Source organism: Carassius gibelio, chromosome A22 (assembly GCF_023724105.1).
Source record: "Carassius gibelio isolate Cgi1373 ecotype wild population from Czech Republic chromosome A22, carGib1.2-hapl.c, whole genome shotgun sequence".
In the NCBI taxonomy this organism is placed as follows: domain Eukaryota; kingdom Metazoa; phylum Chordata; class Actinopteri; order Cypriniformes; family Cyprinidae; genus Carassius; species Carassius gibelio.
The window spans coordinates 7,880,209-7,899,484 of NC_068392.1; the positions used below are offsets into that span (position 1 = coordinate 7,880,209).

Consider the following 19,276-nt stretch of genomic DNA (forward strand, 5'->3'; position numbering starts at 1 on the left):
TAAAAGTCTGAGAAACGTGTGGTCTTTATTTAAATTTAATATAAAACTTTTTATTCTAAATTACATTGTCATCATAACTATAAATATAAACCTCAAATAAAATCTGATACATTTTAATATTTTTTTTTCTTGAACTCTTTCTAAAATAAAATTACATAAAAAAACTTAAGTGTGGTTGAACTGTAATAGTTATTGATCACAGCATAAAAAAAAGTATCACAAAAGAACTAAAATTGATCTGTAAAGTGTTTTGAAGGCCAAAGTTAACTGTTTTCGCTCGTGAATAAAGGATGTTCAGATGGAGTTCAGGTATGTGGCTCTCGAGGCATTAATTACTGAACAAACCTTGGTCACGATCTAACAAAGGAGACTATAAAAAAAGTTAGCTGATGCTTTAGCAGAACCACTTGTGGTCAAAGAAGGAAATGGTGTAGGACAAAACAGTATTCATAGTTGGAGAAAGAAGTCGAGTCTGCTCGGATTTGAGACATAAAAGGGCAGCTCGAACATGAACAGAACAACATGAGAGTGAGGAAATATATTATATATATATATAAATATATAATTATATATATATTTTTTTTTTGTTAACATGAATAATAATAATAATAATATAAATAATAATAATAATAATAATAATAATAATAATAATAATAATAATAATTCTTAAATATAAAAAAAAATAAAAGTAGGGTCCAATAGTTAGAGACCACTAGTAAAAATATTACTTTTTTTTCTAATTTAATATTAACATTTATCAAAAAATTACATTGAATTTTTTACAATTTATAAAAACCAAAAAAACAACACAAAAACAAACATGACAATTTTTTTTTTCCTTAAACACATTCTAAAAGAATTCTAAAAGAATTTACAGCAAAACTGTAATGACAAAAATTCTAAAACATATAAATTTTTTAAATAAAGTGTAATATATTAAAGTATTTGAATAAGTAAAACAGGGCCAAGTAAAAATTAAATACAACAAATACAAAACAATATTATTAATAAACTAATAAAACAATTTATGATTTTATGATTATGAAACAATAAAAAAGTAACATTTGGTTTATTATTGATTTATTATTATTTTTCATAAACACAATACATACTAATTGTGGGAGAAATATGAAGTCAGGTCTCCTCAGACTTTCAATCTCTGTAAAAGAGCAGCTCAAACATTCCCCGAAATATCTGTTTTAATGTTTGATGCAATTATAAATCTACTGTAATGCAGTTTCGGAACAACATTCGAGTGAGCAAATTAAAACTGAATTTTTATATTTGGTTAACCTATACTTTCTAATCAATGACTGAAAACCAAAAATATAAAAGAGTCTCTATTTCTAGAAATCGTCCAATGTTGCTGCAAAAGGACTGCAGGTGTTTCAATAGCCTTTGAAGGTCAGGCTGTGCTGTTTTTTGAAGATTTGAATGAAGGCAAGCAAACTGGAACGCACAGGCGAACAGGTGCAGATTTTAATTTTGACAGAGTAACAGCCCAGAAGTTTGGTTGTTTACCGATTTTATGCATATTGCTGTAACAGGATAAAATATGAAACAAGCACAGTGTGTTGATATGAATGAATGATATGTCAGTTGGCGAGAATAACTAGTTCGTCATAGTTTAGCTTTGCTTGAAGTTTGTTTTGCGTCTCATTTCTACTGATATTGTCATTAAACTTTCAGATTTTTCAGTATGTGTATTTTGAATCCTGCTAATGAGAATGTTTCCATCTGAGCGTCATCTTGGGAGTCTTGCCAAAAAGTCAGTGTTGTGTCTTAATGATCTATCTGTCTTTAGAGGGTGTGAAATGTGTGAAACCTTTTTATTCTATTTAGACTACTCTAGTCAAGAGCTATTTAATTACAGAAAGAGTTAGGCTTTTTTCCCCCCTCGTCTTCTCAGACGATTAATTAGTTCCCTCAAGATATTATTTTGAAATTCCAGGTTTGAAAGTGACCTTGTACTGACCTTGTACTTGCTTAAAAAGCCCAAACGGAGTTCAAATAAAAAATAATCTAAAAAAGTGAGCATTTACTTTGACATATACATATATATATACAATATTAATTTATTGTATGTTATAGTTATAAATGATTTTGATATATTTAAATTTTAGATTTTTAAATACTATTTTGTATAAACAAATTCATTTTCATTAAAAATAGCATATGACAGCTATAACTTAAATCAAATAGTAATAAAATAAAATATTGTATTATAAAGTCACAATATATATTTTATTAATTATGCATTTAGCAGACACTTTTATCCAAAGCGCCTTATAGTGCATTGAGCCTATACATTTTTTTTTTTTTTTTACTAGTATGTGTGTTCCATGGGAATTGAACCCACAACCTTTTGTAAATAATATTTAAATACTATATTTGTGTTTTTTCAACCTTGATATGTTAAGCATAATATAATATAATACAATATAATCTAGTACTTTAATTAAAAACTATATATTTAATGCTTACATATTTGATTATATATATATATATATATATATATATATATATATATATATATATATATATATATATTTATATATTTATTTATTTATTTATTTATTTATTTTAAAGTCAATTAAACATAAATATATAAATCAACCTGAATAAATCGTATTAAAATGATATACAATCCTAAATTTTCTTCTGACAGGTAAGACAACTGTAAATTACAAGCTGGCCTGCACTCCTATCCCCCGTCCTACACTCCCAAACACTTGTCATTGATTTTCTCCAAATTCTTCTTTTAGAGATTAGATCAGAAAATTCTATTACCCACAAAGGGGAAGTTTGTATGTAGGCTATCTAAACTAAATCGACCGCTGCCTGTTGGCAGAATGTGTGAAATCTGTCTCCAGCCCTTTAAGCATGTGGTACAATACAGCCCCAACAAAACAATGTGGCTTAAACACAGCATCTTTACTGCGATATTGATGTTTTGGATCATGTATTTATCCCAATCTCAGGAAAACCCCCAAGGGAGGAGACAGCTCGTACAATAGATGATGTCTTCTAGAGATTTAGACCGCAGGATGTGGTTCAATCTAAAAGTAAATCAGATGCCGGTCCCGTCCAGGAGGTGTAAACTTGACTGACTCTGTCTTTCGCAACTGGCGACCCAAAGCGAGATGAGGAAAGGCTCACGAAGGACTCAAGCTCACTGGGCCGAAACAGATGTGTGTCATGTGTAAATCCTACCAAGTGCATAATGAATTACGCGGACAAACCTAGTTTCGTTTCCGACTGGTGGGAAAGTGTGACACGTGGGCTCGTACCGGTGGGAAATTATACAGGAGGGTGTCATGTAAGACGACTTCTCCTCTCAAAGCAACGTATTCTCCGATGGCGCTAGCTTTGAACGCGCGTAGCCTACAGCGAGTAACGTGTCTCTCAGTGCTGGGGCTGGTTGGCGAGGTTGTTCCGGATGGCTGGGCGCATACACGGCGCCGTCCATGTAGGACAGGGCTCCAGAGTGAAGCTCACCTGAGCAGGTGCGGTTGGACTCATCCTCGTTGCTGCCGCAATCGTCGGTGCCATCACACAGCCATCTCTTCGGGATACAGCGGTTGTTCAGGCATTTAAATTGGTCCGCTGGGCAGCTGCGATTAGCTGAGGAGAAACAAATGGCCTGTCAATTGGGAACACAAATTAATCTGAAAGCTTCTGGGTGTCCAAAAGCTTCGCAATCAATCTGATTGGCATATTAACATACCGAGTGTACCGTGTGGTATACAATGCAATGTGGTTTTCTACAGTGTACAGATTATGAAGTAGGCATTACTCTAGTTTTTCATTGTGGACACAGCCTTTGTTTCTGTAGGTTCGGGGTTGGACCACAAAAGTGAGGGAAGACCTACAGCAGAGGTGTGGATCTTCATCGCTGCCGTCTGAACAGTCTTCATCTCCATCACATTTCCATGAGAGCTGAATGCAGCGCTGGTTCTGGCACTGAAACTCCGCTGGGCCGCAGCGCTTTGTCTTAGTGACCTCGGATGAGGCTGGAAAGAGCAGGAACAAGATGTTAGTGAAAGAGCACACACAAACACTCTACTCTCTGTCTCTTATACACAAACACACACCAGGGTTATTATTGTTAAACTATTATTGTTAACTAAAACCAAAACCATAAAAAAAGCTTTTTATTGATTGAAATGAAATAAACAGTAACTCTAATGAAACAGCATTCTAATAGAATAAAATATAATAAAATACATCAAACTTGTTTTATTCCAGGTAAAAAATTTTTTTGTGAAGTACTGAAATAACTAAAACTAAAAAGTAAAACTTAAATACATAAATACTTACTTTAAAAAGCTCGTAAAAATGACAAAAAAAAACTAAATTGCTAAAACTTTAAGTAAAATTTAAATGAAAACAGAAAATATAAATGATTCAAAATATTAACAAACCTATCGAATTATGCTAAGATAACACTTATATAAACACACACCAATACCAAATTTGAATTGAGGTTTTTTTATTTATGTATCATTATTATTAGGCCATTATTATTATTATTATTATTATTATTATTATTATTATTAGGCCATTAGTTAAATTTAAGATAAAAAATAAATACAATACAATACAAATTATCGGCATAAAAATAAGTTATGCTTACAAAACGTTAAAACAAAACGTTTTTTTTTTAAAGACACACCCCTTAAAATAGTGACGTACCTAAATGTCTTAATTTAACTTAAAAAAAAAAAATATATATATATATATATATATATATATATATATATATATATATATATATATATATATTGTTTTTAAGGTTTTTTCACATTAACTTAACTTAGCATCTTATTGTTACATTTCTCAGAATTATAATTTAGTAAATTTTACTTCCTGTGATACCAATTCAACTTCCTGTGTCGCGTGGTCTATAGATACCAAATTCCAACTTAAGTATAAAAAGTGGCCTGTTGTTTAGTTTTTAATTATGCTTAAACCAAGCACACGCATTCACTGCATATTAACAATGACACATAAAATAAAAAGTTAGCAGAACAGGAAGTCGTTTGTGCGGTAATTTGAAACCACATGAGTTTACAATGGATTTAAGCCCAAGCCTCAAGCAAACACAAACGCTGTTGCAGCCAAACCACTGGTTGAGCGAAAACATTTTCATCCCCCACTGGAAATGGAAATCAATGGACATATTCAACATAAACATATCACATCTGTTGTCATGTTTCCCACAAACCGCCAACATTATTGACTAGCCTGTGGGTGCCATTATAAAATCTGCATATTCTGTCATACCATACTGGCATCACTAAAAAAAGATTTGTTAAAAATGACCCATTTGTAATAACAATCAATTACTTCTAACCAGACATGATGCAACAAGCTTCCAGTGGCCAGTAATTTTTCTGTCGCTTATATTGTGCAAATTATTGCTTATATATCATATTATGCCTGGTAAATGATAACAAATGACTAATGGAAGCTTACATGAACAGGTGACGTTGTCTTTCTCCAGATGTTGGCCATCTGCGCAGGTGCACACACGGCCTGCAGGTGTAGCAAGGCATAGAGCCGAAGGGCTGCAGCCACCGTGATTTGCTGAACATTGGTTATTACCTGAGGAAAAATGCACGGCGATGAAAGAAACAAAAGATAAATGTGATATTTAATGCACTTTGGAGACAATATAGACGATGGAATGTGTCAAATAAACTATAATATCCATAGCTTCCAGTCATTTAAGTAATTAGTATAAGCTACCAACAAAACCGAAATAGACAGACTACAGTAAATTAAAGATACTTAGAGGCCGCAGTGCGTAAGTTTTGCCTCTTTGTAGCCATCTATGTTTGAAAATCTGTAATTGTAGATCCTTGCAGAATTATGTTCATTTCAGAATCATGTGTGTGTGTGTGTGTGTGTGTGTGTGTGTGTGTGTTTGTGTTGTATAACAAATTAGCAAGGAACAAGATCATGAGCATTGAACTAAATGCCTGACCATAGACCACTAACTGCATGTCCAAACACTCCAAATGAACATTAATAAAAAAATAAATAAATGGAAATAGCTCTCCCAGTGAAGTCCAGCATCCGGAGAGGACATGAAACGACATGCACAGAGTCTATTGTACAATGAATATTGAATATCTTTGCTCTATTAAAATCAATTAAAAAAAGTATCTGGCATTGACTCCCAGTGAAGAAAGACACCAGTTGGACTCTACAGGACATGTGTCCACTGAATCATCTGCAGAGACCCATGTGGATTAAAGCAGATCACATTAATTGAACAAACAGTGCATTTCGCTTTTAGTCGCTAAAATATTATAAAATGCATTGTGAGTGTAAATTACCATATAAATCATCGGTACATAGATAAACATGTCATTTGTGCATTTATAAATGTAATTTTAGGAGGAGAATTGCTCCAGTCACATAGCAGATAAAGTTTTTTTTTTTTTTTTTTTTTTTTTTTTTGCATTTCAGAATGCAATTACAGCGAAAAACAAAACCATTCAGATGTCTCTATCATTTCCTGAGGGAAACGCTAAACACTTTTATGTGAATACGAGCCTGTAAACTGAAACCACTGAGCATTTCATAGAACAATAGTTCTGAGCAAATGATATCAAGCTCACTTCTCAATTGTCAAGTCGGGCAAAAAAAAAAAAAAAAAAAAAAAAGAGTCCTAGCAAGCTAATGTAGTAAAACGTGACAACAACTCTAACTCAACTACTGAACAGAGCTAAGTGAAGCTTGTCAAAATGATAAATAGCGAACATTAGACTGTTTGCTTTCCCGATAGGTTTGCAACATGCACTTAGCATTGTAATGTAAATTAACATTTAGCTTTTATGTTGGGTGACATCTCAAGAAAGAGTTAAACAGTGCATGCTAATTATCAACTCCAAAATTGCATATATATGTTGTACAAGGAATGGTAAAACAGACTTGTTCAGTAAAGTCTAGATTACATAAAGGCTTGTTATTTCCACTAAAATCTAAATGCACATGCAGGTTATAATATATTCAGCTTAGTTCCACTTGACTGCATTAGCTTAGCATGTGAATTCACTATCCAGTGTTGCGTGCTTCAATTGGCAGGGTCAAACCACTGTGTTGCACATTGGCAGGTGCTTATGACTGCCTGTAGCTCTAATCACAGGTGCCGAAATGATGCATCAAACACCTGGTCAACATCAGTAGTGTAAACAGGATTTTTAAACTTTTATCTAAGAACAACAACATATGAGTAACAGCCATCAACCACCTTGGAGAAGTTTGCAACATCTTCACTATCCAATTTAGATTATTTTTGAGACCCATTTGTGGATATTTAAACTGAAATGTTGCTAAACCTCTGTTTGTCTGTTTGTTTAGCAGGTCATTGAGGTTTGAGATCAACTGAAGCCTAGGTTACAGTGCCATTCATTCACATTCCTACTGCATGTGAAATGGCTGGGTCAATCCTGGCCTGCCATTGGCCGGCTGTCATAAAGAATGACATTCAGTGTCTCTACCAGATGCAACATACTAGTAACTCTACAGGAGCTGCCATAGCAATTAACCTTGAGCAAAAGATGCAGACAGAACCGAACATTTATCATCATCCTCAGTTGCCTCACTAGCTCACAGCACCAATATCGTGTACAATTAAGAGGGCAGTACTGATCAAATCCGTTATACCTCATTAAGAACAAGTTCCGCCACCAAATACGGTGGTTTTGTGAAAGAAAATCTGTGCAAGTCACCATCAGCGGCACATTTCTGCCTTTGTAAATTCCCCTGTAATTCTGATGTACTCATTTCTACACAGTAGGGCGATGGAGAAAAATGGCACTAAACTGAGTATAAGTGCCAAAAGAACTGCATAGTTCCTCAGAACAATTGCTCGTCATTGGAGACATAAGTGGGGATCTGGATCCAGAACCTCAGAATGACAAATCATACAAATTCTCTGCAAATGCCTTCAATTTACCTTTAAAATATGAAAGAAATTAGGCTTATTTGATCTGAGTCCCACAAATGCTTGGATCATCCAGGGACTAGATTTCTAGAATGTTCAGCCGTTTAAAAGGTGAATGCATACGGGGTAATAATATTTAATTTCCATATATTGTATGGTATACCATGTGTGTGCCAACACAGGAATTGGCTTCTGGGCAAAGCTATGGGATGGTGATGTATAGAGAATCAGTCCACCCCGCAGTACTCAGTCAATTTAAATATAAGAGTTTCTGGAGGACAGTCAATATATCAATGTCCTTCTATATCTCTCCAGCTCTTGGCAAGAATTTAACATCACATTTACAGCTTTAAATCTAAGGCATACATAATCAGTCATGGCCTAATGGTTAGAGAGACAGACTTGTAACCCAAAGGTCAAGGGTTTGAGTCTCTGTACCATCAGGGATTGTAGATAAGGGAAGTGAATGACCAGTGTCCGTTGAGAAAGGCACCGAAAGTTTGTGTGTGCACTTGGATGTGATAAACGCAGAGCACAAACTCTGAGTATGGGACACCATACTTGGTCATACATCACATTACTACACATCATGTAACTTCATATTTACCTTTTTGGCTCTGCGGGTCATACACCTGAATCCCGAAGAGAGGTGGTCTTTCTGCCCGTAGTAGGGCAACATCATTGGACGACAAATCCAGACGGAATATTGAGGCATTCATGTAATCTGTCCAGAAAATGTAATTCTGGTAATGCGCAATCCCAAATGGGTGATTCAACTCTTTCCCGCTGTACACCACCTGTTAGAAGTAGATCAGGTTTTTGAGTCACAGGGAAATATTGAGAACAACATAGAGAGGAACGGAGGTATCCAAAGACTAAAGAACTGACTCACTCATTTACTAACCGTTCTGTGGTTGCCGTTAAGGTAGATTTTCTCAATGTGGTCATAGTAGGCGTCACACCAGTACATGACGCTGGAGGAGTGGTCCAGAGTGAGGCCGTTGGGCCACAGCATGTTGGATGTGACAAAGATCTGACGGTGAGATCCATCCATCCAGGCCTTCTCTATCCTTCCTCTGCTGTCAATTAACTCATCCTCTTCCCAGTCTGTCCAATACATCCATCTATAAAACCAATTGAGAATTGATATCTTTAAGATCATAACACCATGCTGAAGAGGAACAGCTTAAACTGAATGAATTTCCATGTAGCTCTATGGTTTAAAACAGATTAGCGTTGTTCTGGTGTCTCAGGTGTGGGAAACTCTGGCACTGGAAAATTACTGTCCTACAAAGTTTAGCACCAACCCTAATCAAAAATGGACTTTAGTTAGACTTTTCAGGATTGTTCGTTTAGGGTTGGAGCTAATGTTGCATTCAATTTACCTAGGAAGTCAGATGTCAGAGCTGGGAATGCCTTCACAGCCAAGTGGACAGTGTTCCAGTAGAGAATTCAGAAAACCAAGATGGACGCATACATTGTTAGCAATACCAATCAAATGAAAATACATAAAGCAATATTTTGTATAGATAACTCAATGTTTTCATGTCCACAGATAGAGGTTGGATAGTACTGTGTGCACCACTGAGTATGAGAAATAAGTGCTAATAAACAATATTTACTACTGTTTGTCTTCTGTTGATGCACTGAGCAACCATATTGGATTCTGAAATTGGACTTATTTTGTTTCCTCCTAAATTCTGAGTCTGACTTGGGAGGGCGTTCCAGTTAAAAGTTCCTACTAAGAATTTGGAATTTTTCAACTTCAAAGTAAAAATGGAACGCAGCAAAAAAGTGAATCTCAAGGGCAAAGGTTGCCCATACCTTTCCCAACTGGTAGTGTTTCCAAGATTTACATCAATCCACCATCACTGTGTTTCTGGAAAATATAGTTCAAGCTAGTTAAGATGCCCACTGGTCAACTAGGCACCATTAAGCAAATGGTAAATTCCCTGAGATGCAGGTTTTGAATGCCACAAACCAAAATTACAAACAGTACTTCTGAGTTCCAGCTGGGAGATGGGTTTTGGAACACTGTAGCTGGTTTCTAGCTGATTCAAGCTGGTAGACCATCTTGGACCAGGAATAAACCACTTACCAGCTGGCTATACCAGTGCAAGCTGGTCAAATTGTATTTTGGAATGCTGATGGTTTTATAAACTGTTTAGACTAGTCTTTTTTTGTTTTGTTTTCCATCAACAACTTTTAAAAGTCAGTTACAAAAAGGTAGATTGGTCAAATTTGAATCCAAAAAGTAACTTGTTTAACTACTAGTTGGTAAAACTAGTTCTATGCTGGTTATTTTCTATGCAACTGGCCCCAGGTTGGACCACTTAATTATCAAATTCTGAAACACAGCTACCAACTTAAGCTGGGATTGCTCAAAGGTGCCTTCTAAAAGACAGATCATCATAGAATAATCCTTTAAATGAATTGAGGAAAATATCTACACCTAATCAAGCTTGAATAATTGGATTGTATTATTAATTCATGATTTATTTGGAAGCCAAAACTTTTTGTACTGCAAATCCTATAAGGTATTTTTTTAAAGTTCAAGTCGCTTACATTTCACAGTATAAACTTAACACTGTGACACGGCCTTGCGCATTTGAACATAGCCTAACATGACACGACAGAGGGAGTCGAATCACCCCACTCATATTCAGTGACCTGTTGAATAATTCATGAGGCGGGGCTTTGAGAGACAGCACCTGCTGTGAACAGGCAAACCAGACGAGTGATGGAGATGGAGAGTAAATGCGAGTCATAACAGCTAATCCTCCATCTTATCATGTTAGCACAGACAGGAAATGACATGCGTACACGGGATACGGAAGGACAGACACGGTAAAGGACCGTTTTTAGAGAAGGAAATGGGATTTAAAAGGGGAGAGATTAAGCTGGGATAGGTACTGAATATTCAGCATACTGGCAGCTAAAGCTTAAACGGTGATCAGAAGTTCCATAAAACTTAAACTGTTTGAAATTTTAAACCAATTACAGATAAATTGCAGATTAAAACTGATTACTGGTAATTATTCCAAAGACTGGAATTATTCCAAATTCCAGTTTTACTTGCAACTAAATGATCTGAAATTCCAAGACATCGAAGCCATTAAAAACAGACAACCCAATCCAGAAACCCATTATGAGGATAAACATGTCAAGTGTACAGCACATGGTGAGAAGTCACTAAAATATAAGCATAAACTGGAACCTGCCTTTAAACTTTTAAACCTCTTATGTCAGGCTTCAAAGTTCTGCCAAGGCAGCGATTTGCAGTCATGGAGTCTCCATATTCCCTTTAAGCCTTTCCATCTGAGCAATGACATTGAATGAGGGTGTTCGTATTAGCTCCCTTTGACACAATAGCACATCTGCTATTTCCTCTCTTAGATTTAAATTAACAATATTACTGAATAAATGTTTTGCAACTCCAAGGAAGGTGACACATACATCAGTAGAACTATAGTAAAGTATTTATTTATTATTATTTTTTTAAGTTATGGTAATAGACTTTTTATTTTTTTCACATTTACCATATGATACAATAATACAATGTTTTCTTGGATGCATACTGAGGTAATTCCATGGTGTTTTTCAGAATTTTGTTATAATTGTTCAGTGATGTATCAAAGTACCATAATTTTACATTGTTTTTATATAGATGGTTTTCAGATGTTAAAACTATAATACTTTGAAATATGCTATGCTTCTGAAATATATGTACCATAGTATTTGTGTGGTTCTCCAAGGTACTTTTAAAGAATCCTGTGGTATTCATTATTTTATTTATTTATTTGCCAATATCAGTGTTAAATTACATTACACATTAATTACAGTAACATATACAAGGTACCATTGTAATAAAAAAAAATTGACACATACTGTAGCATTAATTCAGAGTTCAAAGTATAAACTATAATAATAAACAGTAGCAAAATACATTAAAGCAGGATGACATTATCATCTGATATCATTCCATGGCTTCTTGAAATGTACCATGGCAAACCACAGTATATGAAAACTGGTAATGAGTCAGTATTGTATATCAAGTACTGTGGTATCACAATGTTATTTTATTTAATTATTATTATAATTTTTTGACACATAGTATAGTAATAGCTTGGAGTTTAAAGTATGAAAATACTCTGTTAGTACAGCACCATAATATATAGTACCATGGTTTTGTCATCTAATAACACACCAGTGCTTTTTGTTAATGAAACCAGAGGAAGCAAAGGGCTGTTGAAATTTCTTGATGAAATCTCTGAGATCAAAGGGCAAACACCCCGCCCCCAGTGTGCTCTAAATGGCTGGATTTCATCCAAGGCTTTAGCAGACTGAAATCCCTGCAGAAGAATCTTTTAAATGCTTCTGTAAGCAGGAAAGGTATCATGGGCTTACCCGTTTAGAGGATCCACAACAATGGCCCTGGGATGAGACATATTGCCTTCTAAAAGTGTTCTCCTGGTCTGCGAGGACTGGTCAAGCCCGGCCACGCTGATGGTCTTTCTATAACCGTCATTTGTCCAGAACAGGTTATTACCGATCCAGTCCACTGAAATACCCTCAACATTATCTAGCTCTGGAGAAAGAGAGAGCAGGAAGAAAATGAGAAAATGTTGTTCTTTTAGCTTGATAACATCAAAGACAGCTCAATTAATCACTGTTCTCCTCTAATTCTTCCCAGTGAAATTATGCGGCATCGACCAGCGAGCTTGTCCGACGACAGAATTGCACAAAATGTATGATAAATAACTTCCCATTTGGAAAACAATGGGAACAGAAGTGCTCAAGTACAGGTGGCCTGATTCTACCGTGCCACGCCGCATGGATGCACAGATGATTCATTACCGAGCCAAAGTGAAAATGAGTTTGTTAGTGAATATTTAATACCTTTTTATGAAATAAAATTGCGGTATGGCTCAACAGACTTAAATAAAAGCCAACATTAATCCCTCCGAAGTCATGAAGAACATACCGTCCTTAAGGATCGTTTCCCGAGCGGTTCCGTCAATCTTCTGCCGTCCAATTAGGAAGCTTGTAGTGTCTGCGAAGTAGATGTAGTTACTCTCTGCATGGAAATCCAGCGCTCTGGGACTCACTAGCCCTTCGATTTGAATCAAATGTTCATCTCCAGACTTGACATTCATATCCAGACCTCGGATAACCCCGGGTCGTCCTTTCCCGTAAAACAGGAACAGCTCATTCTTTGGTTCTGCGAAGACACGATTACCCAAAGTAAACAAACGCAGTGGCGGAACATAATAAGCTTTCTGCCACAGTACTGTCAGTGCTTAATTAATTGATATAATTAGCTTCCGTTTTCAATTCAGATCCGCAAATTAAAGCCTTTGACAAAAATGTATCCAAAGCGAGAGGCTCAAGCTAATTACATTAGTTTAATTAAAACACAAATTAATTCCACTGATTCGGTTCTATGGAATCAGTCATCTTTTTGTCCATAACAGTTACATTGTGTTTGTAATTGCATCTGAGTGTGTGTAAGTGTGTGTGTATGTGTAGAGGTAACCGGGGACAAACAGGGCGCTAAGTGGGGGCAGCAAAATAGGGACGCATACATATGAAGTACAATGTTTTCGAAATGCATTCAAATGGATGATTGTAATTATTATTAGGTCAGAGATCCAGTGAGATCCAGAGAGACATGGGGAAGAAACTAGGATGAAGGGATAAAGGAACCCAACAAGAACAGTTATGTGTTTTTGAACTTCTGAGGCCAAATGATTCATTTGTGTGAGAAACTGAGATAAATTTGAGCTGTTACTGACTCTCGAGCAAATAGGCCTACCGTTCCGTTGCTCTCAAGTTTTATTTCATGAAGTTTGGTCGTGAGATTTGAGAATCAATGTTGCGCAATATTATTGACTTCCATGAAGGTAAGACAAACCGGAATTTCATTTTTTTTGTGTGTGTGGACAGCTTTAAATAACCATGTCCTATTCTTGTACAATTGTGTGAATTAAATAATTTACAAATGAATGGTACTTCAACTCATTCATAACGAATGAGTCTGGCTTCAGTTCAAAAACAGCTTCACGTTGAGTAACATTGAGATAAAAACTAAAAACTCACATTTTAAACCACCATAAAACTACCCATTTATGCCTCCATTTGACGCACACCATTATATATGATCACTGGACAAATCTGGATGATCTGAATCAATAATATCAATGGATGTAAATGTGGAAAGTCACCTGATGACACATTAACACACTCTTGACAACTCATAAAGATTCAGACAAGGTGACAAATTGTCATATCTGGTTGCGAGATGTAAACTCAGAATAATGAGATTTAAATCTGCAATTCTGAGTTTAGATCTATAGAGGGTTAAGTTTAGGTTGTATGTTCTTTATATGATTTCACAATGTCCTATAAATTATTAACATTTTGGGCATTCATACTCCAGAGCAAGCATTTTTCTGTACATTTGGTTGACTCATATAGAAAATAATGTTAATCTCCAGAGTTTTCCTATGCCAAATTTAAGATGTGAAGGTTACTGATATTCGTGAGAAAGGGGATAACTTAAGCAATATTCATACACTACATAAAACTGTATACAATATATTTGAGCTTTTAGATAATTTGCAATTTTTGTTTTACTATTCAAGTAGTCCGCCATCTGAACTTTGAGAAAAACTAAATTTTAATATCTCCCGATGTAGGCCTACACACACACACACATTCTTAGATAGTAAGTGATCCTGATACCAAGAGACAAAACGTATCAATTTCCCATGTATTCTGCCCTAATGTGCTGAAAGAAGACTATTAATCACAGAAACGTGTCCATTCGTCAGCATCTTGCGGCTACATGAATTTGGCCATAAATTTCCATTTCGACCAACCCACGAGGGCCATCCATCTGATATATGGTTTCAGATAACAGCACCTTTTCCATTGGGAATACCCCTAAAACCATTTACATGAGAGACCTGTCTCCCAGAGCTAATCAGACACCTGGGAGCTACAGGAGGATGAGACAGAAAAGAGAGATTTGTTTTTTTTGCGCGACCCTCACTTTTGCACGAATTCCCATCGCTGGCAAGGACGTAGCCAGTCCGGCAGCGGCACACGCGTGATTTGTAGTTGTGGCTCAGGAGACAGATATGCAAGCATCCACCTTTTTGTCCATGTGGGTCAGGGCTGCATGCGTGAGTTCTGACTGGAGAAAGAGAAAAGTCAGCATCAAGGAGCCAGCATCATAAAATATCATTTCAACCACCCCCTGAATGGTTTATCATTTTTCGCAGTAAACACCTGATAAACAGAGAATTATTTAGAACTGTGTTTCGCATAGAGTAGGGGAAAAAACAATGCTACATACAACACCACAACAAAATGCTAAATGTTATTTGTACTATTTTGACACAACTTCATTAGTCTCTTTGTAGCACAGCTAAATGCTAATACAAAATTTAGTGTAGTATTTCTCCAAAGTTTTACAATGTCGAAATGCTTCTATTTATGCCATTACAAAATTGTGAGATGTAAACTGGATTAATGACTTTTTTTTTTAGGACTTTAAGCATATTTCAGCTACTTCTATACAATCAAAACATTGCATTTTCCTGGTTTGCCACTTGATGTTCAGTGTAAAGCCTGGGTCCTGAAGAAATATCTTGTTTGACGTGTCGAATATGTGTACAAATTACACCTCAAATAAAAATGGTAATTCTGACGTTATTCCTCACAGTTGCGATTTGTATTTTTACAATGTGACGGTATTTCATATTTTAAGCTTTACCTAACCATTACTTTATTTATTATTTAGTCAAAAGTAGAATGGGCTTCCATAGCATAGATTAACTGAGATATTGCAGAAATTGCAGTAAAATACAAATGTAAATGGTTTGTGTCATCTATGTTAGGCCTAAGTCATGAAACATTTCTAAGTATTTCTAAATTGTTGAACCTAATTTCCATAGGGTTAAGCCCCAAAACATTGAAATGTACACCAGGCATCACTAGTTTTAATCTGAGCCATTGCTGATTATACTAGTCATGCTCTGACAACACGTTTACCTGTAGGTTGAGCCAGTCTATGATAAACTCGGACGGCTCTGGCACTTTCCAAAGTGGTAACGGTGTTTGTGTCACTGCTGTTAAACCGATTTATCCTAAATATGTCCACCTTGCTCTCTCTGGAGGGTTCAGAGCATGTTGCAAACAGGTTATCTTCAAAGAGGGCTAATCCGTACAGGTGCGACACCTGGAAAAGAGGAACACAAGGATGGGGGAAAGAGAAAGACTCATCTAGAGGCCATGGCACCTCTTCGACTTAATTCTGAACACGACACAAATACGTCTGCTTAAATTTGCTTCTTTAATCCATACTGCTATAGAACCTATATAGCATTCGGTGAATAAACAGCAGCCCTGACAGACACCAGTTGAAATATGCAGGGATCTTTGATGTCACATCTGTGCTACAAATTTACCGGCGGGTAGCGCTGAAGCTTTGATTTTGGGAAAAAACAAGGAGAAAGACTGGCGTTAAAAACAAATGAGTTCGAGGTAGCGGAGTTCATTTCAGGTTATCTTTCAGTGCCAGCTCTGAGAAAAAAGTACCAATATAGCCTTCGATAGAGTCCCAGGGAATATGCTAGAGCTGAGCCTCGCAGGAAATGGATGAACAAATCAATAAAAAAAGCACACAAAAGAGCTGTCGTGGGAAGCCAGGACTCTGCAAGGTCAAAACAACCCGATGCTCAACCAGGTTAACGGTTCTGACTGGGGACAATGGGACGGTTTCAAAAATGTCAAGGTAAACAAGTCCATGCAACCAGTTTACATAAACAGCCACAGTTTGATCACATGCTTCCTTTGAATTCAAAAGTAGTACGTTGATCCTGGAACAGCTTCTCTATCAACGAAAACAGTTCACCGGATTTGAAACGTTTGGCGAGGATAGTGGCATAAAGTATTTTAAAGATTTAGTTTGTGATGTACACTAGTGGTTCCCAACCATGTTCCTGGAGGCCACCCAACACTGCACATTTTGCATCTTTCCTTTGTCTGACACACCCAATTCAGGTCTCGACGTCTCTATTAATGAGCTGACGAACTGAATCAGGTGTTTAGGGTGCCATGGAAAACATGCAGTGTTGGGGTGGGGGGGCTCAAGGAACGTGGTTTCAAAGTTTGAAGTTTGCTAGGAATTTTGGAATGTTTCCGATCATTGTTGTCTAATCGATTTCTTAATTATATGAAAAAATCTGCCCCTAAACAGCACTCAGAAATAAAACAAACTGTGTTTGGTCGCTTTATATGACCATCAGCCAGTCACTTCCTGTCTTAAGCGGCTGGTTCAATCTAATGCTGATCAATCAAAGGTCTGACTGTGTGAGACTAAATTGGGGGTTACAGGAAAGTTGCTCTAGGACCAACAGAGACAGCTAAATTCACAGTCACCTTTACTGCATTCAAATTCAAGTCAGAACAAGAATAATATCAAAGAACCAGTAAAAGCACTAAAGAAGAGCATAAGAAGAGCATATAAACCATCTGAAGCCTGTACAAATCATGTAAACCATGAACACCTCCACACAGGCACTTTCTAAAAGGGACGGGGGGATTTGTAAAACTCTTTCCTAAGTATCGCATCAGGGTATAAGTTAACATCAGATGTCTCATAATGCTAATAAACAGCCTCAGATGGAAAATCTATTTTTTTGTGAAAAAAATAAATAAAAATGCATGGGCTTGACAGTGCCCTTGGCCTGTACTATGAACTATGGATGAAATTTATACTGAATTTATGAGGCTATGAATTTTGTATAACCAAACCTTTGGGCCCATTCGAGGGGCGAGGGACAGAGGCCAAACTTTATAGTCTTTAAAGGGGGGGTGAAATGTTATTTCATGCATACTGAGTTTTTTACACTGTTAAAGAGTTGGATTCCCATGCTAAACATGGACACAGTTTCAAAAATTAATTTGTACGTTTGAAGGAGTATTTTTGTTCCCAAAATACTCCTTCCAGTTTGTCACAAGTTTCGGAACGTTTTTTTCGAGTATGGCTCTGTGTGACGTTAGCTGGAGCGGAATTTCCTTATATGGGTCCTAGGGCACGTCTGCCAGAAGAGCGCGCGCTCCCGTATAGCAGAGCACAGAGAGGCTGAGCACAGACTCACTGATCAGAGCGATTCACTGATAAGAGCGAGAGCGTCGCGAAAAGTCACAAAAGAAGTGTGTTTTTGGTTGCCAGGGCAAGACAACCCTGCACAGATTACCAAAAAAAAAAAACAGCATTATGGGACCAGTGGATGGAGTTTATTTTTACAGAGCATCAACGGAGTTGTGCAAGTGTTTTTGTTTGTTCCCTGCATTTCGAAGATGCTTGTTTTACAAACAAGGCCCAGTTTGACGACGGATTTGCGTATCGTTTATTTCTTAAGGATGATGCAATCCTAACGAAAAGGGGTTACGATCGTGTGTTGGAACCGCAGGCGGTGAGTAAAACTGCTTAAAATATCTCTGCCTCCTTGTTAGTGAATCCCCTCCCATGCCGGAGACCCGGGTTCGAGCCCCGCTCGGAGCGAGTCGTTGCTGCTGCTGCTCTCGTTCAGTTTCAGCCTCGGGATCTGATTCTGGATCATAAATAAACGCTGAATCTAACTGTAAGCCATGGTTTGTTTTGGATGAGGGGTTTTCCCTCACGGTAATGTCACAGTTTCCACATGCTCTCAACGCAAAAGCTTACTGGCGCTCGTGATTCTTTAGCTCCGCCCACACGTCACGCCTCTAGGCGCTCGTGTTTTTCTGGGAAAAATCGGTACAGACTATCTTTCTCTTATGAATATAATAAAACTAAAGACTTTTTGGAGTTATGAAGGATGCAGTACTACTCTATAGGTACTCAAGATTAACAGGATATTGAGTGAAAATGAGCATTTCACCCCCCCCCCCCCCCCCCCCCCCCCCTTAAAATAAATTTCTTTAAGTGTTATTCAAAGGAGCATCGCTTATCAAAGCTCTACTGCTGACTATTAAGGCAGCTGGGTAAAATATATGCAAGAACTTCTAGATGGTTTAGTTGAATAGAGGTCACCAATCTTCGCCTGTCTAGACCTTTTTTTATGCTGATCTGGACCAGCATAAAGAAGATGTTCACCAACTACATCTTTTGCTGTGTCAGAATGTGCCTGCTTCCATACTATACAGTAGGGCTGTGCGATATGGACAAAAAAAAACCTATCACGATTGTTTGATCAATTTTGCGATTTTGATTTTAATCCCGATTTTGACACACACAGACATGCTTTACAGTAATAAATCCATTCA

The 19,276-nt window shown here is 36.8% G+C and overlaps 1 protein-coding gene across 1 annotated transcript in view; it reads right to left on the bottom strand.

The window, feature by feature from the left end:
- The window catches only part of LOC127943256 (low-density lipoprotein receptor-related protein 1B), a 208,603-nt gene that overhangs the window by 129,127 nt on the left and 60,200 nt on the right, over nucleotides 1-19,276 (bottom strand). Inside the window, exons 9-17 of the mRNA XM_052539581.1 lie at nucleotides 16,016-16,202; nucleotides 15,012-15,155; nucleotides 12,942-13,178; nucleotides 12,365-12,545; nucleotides 8,862-9,081; nucleotides 8,565-8,754; nucleotides 5,479-5,607; nucleotides 3,873-4,013; nucleotides 3,499-3,624 (exon numbers count right to left, since the gene is read on the bottom strand). Of these exons, the coding sequence (XP_052395541.1) occupies nucleotides 3,499-3,624; nucleotides 3,873-4,013; nucleotides 5,479-5,607; nucleotides 8,565-8,754; nucleotides 8,862-9,081; nucleotides 12,365-12,545; nucleotides 12,942-13,178; nucleotides 15,012-15,155; nucleotides 16,016-16,202 (1,555 nt within the window). The remainder of the gene's footprint in view (nucleotides 1-3,498; nucleotides 3,625-3,872; nucleotides 4,014-5,478; nucleotides 5,608-8,564; nucleotides 8,755-8,861; nucleotides 9,082-12,364; nucleotides 12,546-12,941; nucleotides 13,179-15,011; nucleotides 15,156-16,015; nucleotides 16,203-19,276) is intronic.